Source organism: Sebastes fasciatus, chromosome 7, assembly GCF_043250625.1.
Source record: "Sebastes fasciatus isolate fSebFas1 chromosome 7, fSebFas1.pri, whole genome shotgun sequence".
NCBI lineage: Eukaryota > Metazoa > Chordata > Actinopteri > Perciformes > Sebastidae > Sebastes > Sebastes fasciatus.
The window spans coordinates 31,548,376-31,560,447 of NC_133801.1; the positions used below are offsets into that span (position 1 = coordinate 31,548,376).

Here is a 12,072-nt window from a genome sequence, read left to right on the forward strand (position 1 = left end):
TGACACTGTTTTGCATCTACAGATTATACATCCACAATATATTCTTTCTGCTAGAAATGAAAATAATATTCATTTCTGGACATTTTAAATGCATAGTCACGTTCAAAGGCTCATGTGAATAGCCGAGAGTTGCCTACACATTTGTAGCCCTCGGGACGGAAAACATTTCTCCTTCACTTTCCTCTGTTTCCCCTCCTCTTTTGAACTGTGGCCTTCTCTGTTTTCTCTTCCATTTGCACCTCGGTGAAGGGTACAGGAGAGCTGGATTTCCCACAGTGAAAGGCGCGCTCTCAAACTGCTTTTTAATCATTTCCAGAGCATGTTGTGAGACAGCAAGTGCTGGCACTCCGGCCCAGGGCTCGGATCCCTTCCAGGCGCACACTGCAGGGCTCAGCGAGCCTGCTCGGTAATCTGTCACTAAGGGACAGAGGAAATGGCTGTGTTTAAGTGCGAGGATACAGTTTCATCCCACAATTACATCTCTCCCGTGTTGTTTACAGATCTTTTCACATAGGAAGAGCGGATGGTCCCGCTGGCTGTGCAGGGTTTCAGCTTTTTACAGCCACAATTTTTTTTTTCTCAAAGGATATATGAACGAAATGCTTTCACTACCCGCTTGAATTACAAACTATGAAATGTAATCTAGATTACAGTTGAAATATGCAATGCGGATGGTGAAATGTGCTTCTCGTCATGCATTTCTGAAAGATCTTGTTGCATATTGGAATCAAAGGGGTATTTTGATACTCATTTCACTTCATTTTAACTCGAGCTGTTTGAGAAAGTGTTTTTTTTTCCATTAATGTGTTAACTTTCAGCTTCTAAACCCACATCTAATATAGATTATAAGGATGAAATGTTTTACTGATTCATCTCAACTGTATTGTCAATAATGTGTGCATTAATTCAACTGTACATTTCAAGAAATATTCTTATTTAATTAATATTTATACTATTCTTGCATTTATATTTAACACACTTAATAGATCCCACTTCTCAGCATTTTGTATTAATTTATTTGCGCCGTGGCTATTTGTTATATTGTATGTCTTTAACGCACATATTTGTACATATTTCTTATATTCTCATTTCTTATTCTTATTTTTGTGATTTACTTATATTTCTCTACATATATTTTGCTATATGTTGTAGCATTATGTACATAATTTACACGTTACATAATCCTTTATTTATTTTGTCTTACATGTCCTTATTTTTTTTATTAGGGATGTCAATTGATTAAAAATATTTAATTGCGATTAATTGCATGATTGTCAATAAGTAATTGCGATGAAGTGCAAATTAATCGCACTTTTTTTTATCTGTTGAAAATATATCTTAAAGGGAGATTTGTCAAGTATTTAATACTCTTCTCAACATGGGAGTGGGCAAATATAATTGCTTTATGCAAATATATGTATATATTTATTATTGGAAATCAATTAACAACACAAAACAATTACAGATATTGTCCAGAAACCCTAACAGGTACTGCATTTATTTTAAACAAATATGCTTTTGGCCATGCCAAGTTTGGCGCGTTATTTATCCTTCATTTGCGACAAGCTAGTATGACATTGTTCCATGGATTCCCATAAGTTTTCTAGTTTCATGATACCAGTATTTTCACTAGCTTCTAGCTTTAAAACTGAGCTACTACCTAAAAATCACATGTTGCGTTGATGCGTTAAAGAAATTAGTGACGTCAAATTGATTTTCATTTACACGTTATTATCGTGTTAACTTTGACAGCCCTAATTTTAAGTAAAGCTGTTATGTTGTTTTTCTTCCAAACTTGTAACAAACTATTTATAGCCCAAAAACAAAACAAGAAACGCAGAGCTTCTGTAAGTAACGGATCACAAATTGTTTCATTTCAGGAATGGCAGAACTCCATTCAGAAGAACGCTGGCCTGGCTTTCATTGAGCTGATCAACGAAGGAAGGTACTGTATCCATTCACTTTAATACATAAAGTTAAATCACTCAGCCAAGCAGTCATTTATTCATCCTTCTGTTATCAGTATGTGCTTTTTAAAAATATCTCTCCTCCCTGGCAGCCATAAAAAGGTTGTTAGACCAAGTGGCAAGTCATAAATTAGCTCTAAACCTCTTGGTTGCTGCTCTGTAGGGGGTAACGGTAAATAAGATTGTGGTGACAGGATGAAGTAAGAATATCAACACTAGAGTGCGGTCACCCTCTCTTGTTATATCTCTGTCTCTGCATGTTTTACTGTACATCCCACTGTCTGTGTTTCTCTTTCCCTCCCTCTTCGTCTGGTCTCTGGGTGTGGCCAGACTCAGGGTTTTCCATAGAGCAGATCAGGGGCGGCTCAGCCTCCGTGCCCATCTGCTGACCCATCTGGCCAGACCTTCTCTGTGCCCGGGCTCTCGCTCGCAGCCCAGCCGGGCTTCTCCTGAGTCCCCTGCTGGCCCTGGAACAAAGAGCTGCAGTCAGCAGGGCCACACGGCGCTGTCCAGGGTGCTGCTGACAGATACATAATTTTCCAAGTGTTACTCAAGTCTCTGCACACCTGCTCTGCTTAACTAGACAGATCTAGAGGTAGCTGGTAAATCTGTTTGCCTTACGAGGCGTGGCTGACAAAGACGTTGTTTCTGCTGTATGTGCAACAACTCATACAGCAGGTAGTTGTGTGCTGTTCCTCTGTTTCATCATGCAGCTGTCTGAAAGCAATTTCAGACATGCCGAAAATGCCCTGAAATGATCACTTTACTTTATTATTACCGCTGCCCCTCTGCAGCATGACTGTAGCTGAAAGCCACCATCCATGTGAGAGAACTGCCCCAGGTTTCCATGGTCATACAGTATATACAAATACATACAGTCATCCTGGGACAAAGGACATCTTTTTGATTCTTAGGGAGGTGGTTTTAGGGTATATCTTTCATAACATGCTTTGCTGTGACGTTAATATGGTGAAACAAAAGCCATCCCTCAATTTTAGAGAGAAATAGTCAAATGATATACGGTCTAAAGCTAAGCTTAGATCGTATGTTCAGATGAAGCAGGGCTATGGTCCTGAGCCCTGTGTTACATCATACACTTCTTACTAGAAGCCAGAGGTTATTGTGTGCTCAGTAGAGAACTGGTATCCTATCCCTTGCTGTTGAGGTAGGCTGGCTCACAGCTATGCCAGAAGAGAATAGGATATGCAATGTTTGTGAACTTAAAGATGTTGTGTAATGTAATTTCATCTTTCATTGTACGTTATATGGCGATTTGAGGATTGTTTGATGTTGGGCAAAAACCTGAGCTATTTTGGGCCGACAATGGACAGACGTTGGAATGGTTATTTAAGGTTGAAGTATTTAAATTGCAAATTATATTTCTAAAGCCTGGAAAATAAGGCAAGCTCAGCTTTTTATGTAAGATACAGTATATTTTGCTTTGTTCTGTTTCAGCCCAGTTGTACAGCAGTTTTTGAAATAGTCACTACATTTAATTTATTGATTAGTGTACATAGGATTTCACATTTGTTTTGTGATGGTCAGCGCAAAATCAAATTGTATGTAATCCATGTAATTGTGAACCAGGAAGTATAGAGAGCGGCGAACGCCGCGTAAGGAGGAGGATTGGGTGGGTGGGTCAAAAAACAAAGGGCTTCCGCCCAGGAGACCGGTGTTCATGTCCCCTGTGAAACCACAAGTCAAAATTGATTTATTTGTCACGTAACTTTCGTAAAGTTACAGCACTTTCATATTTATTTTAACCCAAACCGCAATCTTTTCTTAAAGCTAACTAAGCATTTTTGTCACGTAACCTCCGTACTTAAGTCACGCCACTTCCGGTGTTATTTTAACCCAAACCGCGATCTTAACTAAGTACATTTGTTGCCTAGGAAAAGTGTCTTTTAAGCCCCAATGGGCTGAGCTTCATCTGAAGCATGACACTAAAATAAAGGAATAAATCAAATCAATACATGCAGTGTTATTTTATGCACACAGCTCTGTTAAGGCAGTGTCCTAAAGTCTCAAAAGTAAAGCTACAGGGATCACAATGATGACCCCCGACTAGTGTTAAGATAAAGACAAAATATATGATTATAGACCAACACATTTAACACTTCCAAAAGACCCGTTTCACAATTCTGATAGATGATCAGTCACATCCAGGCCAAATGTATTGATCAATGTTACCTATCTATGAAATATTAAGACAAAAATGTGGCAGAGAGCTCGCATATCTGTTTTTCCGTCTCCATATATCACTCGTCATCTTGCTTTCTCATCTATTCTTGGTTTGAAAACAAAGCTCGGTGTTGTCAGCCTCTGTCTTTGAACAGTGAACGTCTGTCTATTAATGAGTGCTTGTCAACAGTTAAAGAGGCAATAGCAGCTGATGAATGCAGCCTCGGGATTACTGCCTCTCCATGGGACAGGAGGGAAATTACAATCTGTATCAAGCACTGGAGAGGAACAGGGCCTGCTTTAATTAAAACAAAGCTAGCCTAATGGTGTGTAAAATGGCATGTAATCTGCACACAGTAGCCAGGGTGTTCTCAATTATTAAAGATGCTGAGATTTAAATGTGAATGTGGGCGGAGACCACGGAGCCTCCAGAGTCAGCCATGTGAGAAGTTGTTCACGGCCAGACGTGTCAGCAATACAGGCGCTGGGTTGATGCTCTGGTCAGTGGGAAGGGATGCACAGTCAATCAGGAGTGTGCCAGACAGGCTTCGATGCTCTAATGACGCCCCATTCCCTCCTTAATGCTACAGAGGGATCTGTCATTGACCTGCAGCCTTGCAACATAACACAGACAGATGATGCTGTTTACTAGTCTGCTCTTTCAACGAGCACAATGTTGCACGATCCTGACAAGCTAGATTTGCCTTAACCATGCTCCTTCCTTCAGGGTGTCATCGCAACAAATTTTAGTGAATAAAAACGGGATGTTTCCTTATTATTGGTAATATGTGTATTTCTATAAATGTACGCTGCATTTAACATTCTTTGTAATATTAAAGGTTGCTGTGCCATGCCATGAAGGACCACATAGTTCGGGTTGCCAACGAGGCCGAGTTCATCCTGAACAGACAGCGAGCAGAGGACGTCCACAAACACGCAGAGTTTGAGGTATAAACTGTGCCATCCTGTCTTGCATCTGAACATCTACACGATAGCATTAAAGGTGCTAAATGCGAGATCGGGAGCATTTCTATTGCCTCCATATGGCTCTCAACATGGCGACAGCTGTGCTAATGGTGCTAACAGAGCTAACAGCGTTAACTTGAGGGGGAACCACGGGGTGAGTGCTAAGCTTACGCGACAGCACTATCAGCTGTAACCGCCGTTTGAGCACAGTGCAGAGCGGCGGCTGTGAGCTAGCCAGTGGAGCACGCTCACATGCACTAGAAGGCACGCACAGCTGGACCGGACACGTAAACAAAGCACAGAGAAGCTCTGATTACAACACACACGAGAGTGACTTCATTCTCTGCTCTGGTAGACATTAATCCTCTATATCTTAACTAAGCAAATAGTTATTTGCTGCTAAATTAATGCTCTGAATATTATGTAGAGCACCTTTAATATAGCAGCAAAATTTGCTATGCAAAGATATAGTGGAGTAATGTCTTCTCTGTGCTTTGTTTATGTAGATGGGCCAGCTGTGCCTTTGAGTGCATGTTAGCGTGCCCCTCGGACTAGCTTACGGACGCCGCTCTGCACTGCTCTCATACTGCGGACAACAAAGTCGCAGCGGAAGCGTAGCACCCACCCCCTCAGGAAAACACTGTTAGCGCTGTGAGCACCCTTAGCTGTGAGCACCTTTAGCTGTGAGCACCCTTAGCTGTGAGCACCTTTAGCTGTGAGCACCCTTAGCTGTGAGCACCTTTAGCTGTGAGCACCCTTAGCTGTGAGCACCTTTAGCTGTGAGCACCCTTAGCTGTGAGCACCTTTAGCTGTGAGCACCTTTAGCTATAAGCCGCTGGCTCAGCCGTTGCCATGTTGAGAGCCATGCGGAGGCAATAGAAATGTTCAGAATTTTGAATTTCGCACCTTTAAATGGTAAAGTTGTGCACAGAATCAAACTACTGACAAAATATTGTACAAAAAAAGAGTATAATCAACAGTTACCAATCACTGGTTCTCCAAATTAAAATTGGACTCTCTTCTCTAGAAAACAGAGTATTTTGTCAATCTTCTAATGAACTCTAAACAAATCCTATTAGTATAAAATGTCCTTCAGCTTTATATGCTCAGTAATTGTGTCTTCCCGAGGATTAACTCCTCACGCTTACAATGCCTATAAAATGATTTAATTACTGGTAGCAAAGGGAAATACAGGCAATATCAATTTAGGATTTTCATATGATATTTGCCAACCAACTCAGGGGACAGCCTCCTGAGTCTGTATTTAGCCCACCCACATCAAACCACTCTGATTTCAGACATGAAAGGAAAAGCTAACAAGATTTAAGCAATGTCTGAATATTAATTTTCTTGCAGTAATGAGTATTTAGCTTTGCTCTAATGGTGGTCTTTATAGAAAGTGTTAAAAGAAAAAACCCTGCAAGCTAGTCAACAAATAAATTCCACAGAGATTGACAGCAAAATAAAAAGACATATTGTTGTAGTAAAATAGTTTGTTTGGTTATTGTAGAACATTAAAAGGCAAATACTGTATGTTTGTAACCACACAAACCTGCAAGCACGCACACACACAAACACACACAGCGACACACACACCAGCTCTTTTAGCAGCGTATACATGTGGGGAGTGATGAGTTTCTTATCTGGGAAGAGCAGCCATCCTCAAACAGCTGCTTGATATACAGTTCTTGAGGATCCTTGACCCGCTAGATAAACTGGAAGAGACGGCTAGATATGCAATGTCAGGAGAAGGGGGAAGTGTACCTGGCCCCATCCGTTCTGTCTGCCAACTCCAGACAGCCTACACTTTTCATCTAGGTCTGATGTTACTTTATTACCCACTCTCCCAGATTGAAGATTCGGGACGCAGATAAGACATCTTTACAATTAAGTCGGTGTCAGGGACGACGCGTCATACGCTTTAAAGTGATAAATAACGTTTGATATTTGTCACAGCGTCACGTGTGGCGATGCGAGCTGACAAGCGGAGATTGAGTTATCCGCCGAATGAAGAATATGTTGAAGTATAATATCTGACAGAATTCAAATTTGAAGCAGGAAATTCAATTAACTTCCAGCTTCTGTTGGCAAATTAGATTTTGAATATTAGCAAGAGTTCCCCCCAGGGTGGCGTCGTGAGACAATCTTGTTTTAGCAGCAAAGATGGGGTCAGATGTGCTCCTCCAGATTACTTTTAGCCACCTGGAACACTTGGAGGGTTGCACTTACTTATCGCCTTTTTCGCATTGTGGCTAATTAATTTTAATTATTTTATCATTCTGACACTTAGATATCACACATTATTTGGACTACGGTATCACTAATATTTTTATTTAATTTTTGCAAGTTACAGAAGTCAATGTGTCCTACATTTTGTTCTAGAAAATAGCTGCATATTTACATTTTACAGCATTCCTATATGGGACAATAACATATCCCTTGGCATAATGGCAGTGTAGATTTGTTAACCTTGACAGACTATATTCTTTGTGGATCTATTAGAGTATTTTCCCTTCTCCTTTAATAGCACCATCCACGGCTACCTAGCGGGGAGCCTCATCTGTCCGCAGTTAGGGAATGGACTGCCTTCATGATTTACTACACTCCTCCAAGGGAGCAGAAATATATCTCTCAGCTGTCCACTAATATCTTTATGCACTCAAGTGTGTTGAATGAAGCCATAACATTCTTCAGTGTGACAAATGCTCCATTAGAGGGTATATATTATTCCGACTTTATTCAAGTAAAACATTCTCAAATGCTATTAGTGCAATGTCAGACATCACTTCTAGCAGTGGATACTGTATTGAAAGCCATAAATATACAATGAGGTTCACACTATGTTTTTCTTTTTTCTTCTCTATTGTAAATCAGTCCAACTGTGCCCAATACGCTGCGGACAGAAAAGAAGAAGAGAAAATGTGCGACCACCTGCTCAGCGCCGCTAAACACAGAGACCATGTGACGGCCAACCAGTTAAAGCAGAAAATCGTCAACATCCTCACCAACAAGCACGGCGCCTGGGGGACGCTGGCCCAGAGGTAAGCCCTCGTGCTTGTACAGGTTCACCTTCACAACACGGGCCAGATCAAGTCTTTAACACGAGCCGTATACCTGCTCAACGTTAGCTCCAACCCGAGAGGACCAAAGTTACCTGGTTCACGAAACTCTGCAGTGATGGACTCGGACCACCAGTTAATGTCATTTTCCCAGGATCCGATAGGGTCAGCGGTCGGGTCAGCAAACGCAATTACAGTGTGGAGTGGCTTAATCCCCCAGGGACAGCTGATTGGCCAGTCTTCCGACAGACCGGGATAGCAGGAGGTTGAAGAAGGGAGGGGGGTTGGGGGTGTTTCTGCAGTGTTGTCCAGGCATTCATTGACCCTCTCAGTAACACAGCCCAGCACCTGGTGGTAGTTGCACACTTCCCCACGGGCCCTGTTAAAATAACCGCGGGCTCTCCTGCGCTGCCTCCCGCCTCTCACCTGCATCCACATGGCAAACAGAGGTGTTACAACATACTGTTTGTATTTTGTACTGAGCTAAGGGCTGAGAATTTGAACAAGTATCTGTAGCAGATGTAACGGCATACATGCAGTTGTTATAAAGCCTGACTGGGGATCCTTCAGTTGCTGCTTGCAGACTCATTTCTATCTGTAAAAAAATGAACATCACTGAATGCAGGTCAGATGCAGAAATATACAGCAAGCGAATGAAGTGTTCACCCGAACATTAATCCGAATACTTAATTGTGCTGTGAAGCTGCATTCTGCAAGATCCGGCACTTGAAAGACACAAACCTCCACTTCTGATTTGCCAACAGAAATTTTAGCCTCTTTGCTGAAACAGTAGCTTTGGTTTTGTTATTAAATCTAGAAAATACAATGCAGATGTTGAATCATGTTCGCTGAAATTAGGTTTGTTTCATATCTTTAACCATGTTCACCGTTGGCATGAAAACTATTTTAGCTAGCGTAATGACTTTTTACTAGGGCTGTCAATTGATTAAAATATTTAATCTTAATTAATCACATGATTGTCCATAGTTAATCGCGATTAAGCGTAAATTAATTGCACATTTATCTGTTCAAAATGTACCTTGCAGGGAGATTTGTTGAGTATTTAATACTCTTATCAACATGGAAGTGGGCAAATATGCTGCTTTAAGCAAATGTATTTATATATTTATTATTGGAAATCAATTATCAACAAAAAACAATTACAAATATAGTCCAGAAACCCTCACAGGTAATGCATTTAGCATAAAGAAATATGCTCAAATCATAACATGGCAAACTGCAGCCCAACAGGCAACACCAGCTGTCAGTGTGCTGACTTGACTATGACTTGCTCTAAACTGCATGTGATTATCATAATGTGGTTATGTCTGTAAAGAGGAGACTTGTGGGTACCCATAGAACCCATTTTCATTCACATATCTTGAGGTCAGGGGTCAAGGGACCCCTTTGAAAATGGCCATGCCAGTTTTTCCTTTCCAAAATTTAGCATAAATTTGGAGCATTATTTAGCCTCCTTCACGACAAGCTAGTATGACATGGTTGGTACCAATGGATTCCTTACATTCTGTAGTTTCATATGACGCCAGTACCTTCACTCTAGCTTTAAAACCTGTTACAACCTCCGAAAGATTGATATCGCAGAAATTAGTGGCGTTAACTGTGACAACCCTACAGCCATACAGTATATGCAATTGTTATAAACCCTGAATGGGGACACTTCAGTTGCTGCTTGTCGACTCATTTCTGTCTGTAAAATACCAACATTGCTGAACGCAGGTCAGATGCAGCAATAAACAGCAAAATAATAAAATGTTCACCCGAACATTAATCCAAGTATTTAATTGTGCTGTGAGCTGCATTCCGCAAGATCAGGCACTTAAAAGACACAACCCTCCACTGCTGATTTGCCAACAGAAATTTAGCCTCTTTGCTGAAACAGTAGCTTTGGTTTTGTTATTAAATCTAGAAAATACAATGCAGATGTTCGACCGTGTTCACTGAAATTGGGTTTGTTTCATATCTTTAACCATGTTCACCGTTGGCATGAAAACTATTGTAGCTGGCGTAATGACTTTTTACAGCTATATTTTATGTCTTTGACTTGGAAGTTCAAAGAGTTTCCCCCCAAAACAGCAGATGTCATAAGCAGCTACATTTGGTTTCTTCTTTCATGGATTCATGGGAGATTATGCACTGTGGCCGCTTTGTCTACATGCATCATAATATCCAATTTTCTAAGAGGCCATTAATTTGTTGTGATTAATTTCTAACTACTAAAGAGAAACTGAACATGTGCAAAAAAATTGTGTTTCGTGTTATAGATGTTGTCAAATGAAAAAAAAACTATTTTGGCCGTGACTGAGAATGCTACAGTATTCAAGCCCAGATTTTCATAAAACTGACTGAACCTCAGCAGCAGCACCCGTGACAAAATCTATTGGATTGAATTCTGGGCTCTTGTTCAAATATTTATGGAGCCCCTCTCAGAGGCACAGCATTTGCATTGAAACAAAAGGTTATTGAGCGTGGGCGCATTGTAAATGATACCGCAAAAACTTCCAACAAATTCAAATTTAATGGTAACCTGCTGGTGAAGAAAAATGATGCAATATGCTCACCAGCTCAAGGCAGTGTTGCAGTTCAGCAGCTTAGTCTTATTCAATGCTACATTAACTTTCCCATTTATGCTGCTCTTGTAAGATATAAAGCCCTCAAGCATTTTGAGGGGGCTGTCTGTTATGTCTGAGAGAGAGAGAGAGGGAGAGAGAGAGAGAGAGAGAGAGAGAGAGAGAGAGGGAGAGATTTTAGTTGTTAATGTTTGTTTTCACCCTCATGCACAGAAATTGCCTTTTAAGCCTCCTAAGTTCTGCCTGGAGACATGCCAAAGGATATTTATTATTTGTCTAGAATATATTATAAAGTAAATAATTCCTAGGCAGGCAGGGGGCAGAAGCTAGTATAACGTATGCGTTAATAGTTTTTTCTTTTACCAGTGTGTGTTCATTAGATTGATATAACCGCCTGACCTACCATTAGATGAATCCGTTTTTTTCTCTGAATTACAGACAAACATCTGCACATTATCTGCATCTCTGAAGGCCACTCCATTCTGAGCCGTTGTTCTCTTTGTGCCGAATGCGTTGCAGCACGACGACAGCCGGCGACAAGGAAATATTCTGCGCGAGGCTCGAAAAACAGCTGCTCTGCAGTCATGTGATCTGGGTGAAGAATAAGCAGATCAGGCCCCGCGGTGCCCTGTTAGATCATACTATATGCTTGCTTGATGATGAATGTCCCCCCGTATAGAGTCAGCATAGGAAAATCAATACCCCTCAAATTGAAACAGTATAGGGTCGTATTGATCCGCCGCGCTAAATCAAAATGAGGAGGCTTTGATACGTCTCTCCAAGACAGCTCCCTGCCCAGTAATGACACACTATCAATTTTAGCTTTACACTGATAAATCAAGTTGAAAATTGGATGTCAGAGTTTTTTCCAGGGTGAGAGTGATTTTCCCTGCCCTCTGGTCCCCTCTGCTGTTGACCTCTGAACCCTGCCAGTAGATTATAAAGTTCAGGCTCGTCTAAAGTGAAAGTAGATGTCAAGGCGAGGCTGATGAATCCATTGAAGAATAATGTCGTCCACCACTTTTTGCAGCACGGGACGACCTCACTGTGACGATACCGTCTGCAGTTCTCTCACGCTACTGAAGAGTAAATTCACTGTTTGTTTCGCACACCTTAAAAAAATCTAATATTTTAAAATACACTCTTTATTTACACAGACAGGTCATAAGTAGGTATATCGATACAAATATTTAATCAGGAATAATCTCATGATTGTCCATATTTAATCGTACATTTTTTATCTGTTCAAAATGTACCTGAACGGAGATTTTTCAAGTATTGAATACTCTTATCAGCATGGGAGTGGACAAA

At 40.9% G+C, this 12,072-nt stretch overlaps 1 protein-coding gene across 2 annotated transcripts in view; it reads left to right on the forward strand.

The window, feature by feature from the left end:
- Positions 1 to 12,072, forward strand: part of LOC141770603 (neurobeachin-like) — a 286,789-nt gene that overhangs the window by 171,034 nt on the left and 103,683 nt on the right. For both annotated transcript variants that reach the window (XM_074640308.1, XM_074640306.1), the window contains 3 exons: positions 1,881 to 1,945; positions 4,988 to 5,096; positions 7,989 to 8,155. In XM_074640308.1, coding sequence (XP_074496409.1) covers positions 1,881 to 1,945; positions 4,988 to 5,096; positions 7,989 to 8,155 — 341 coding nt within the window. The remainder of the gene's footprint in view (positions 1 to 1,880; positions 1,946 to 4,987; positions 5,097 to 7,988; positions 8,156 to 12,072) is intronic.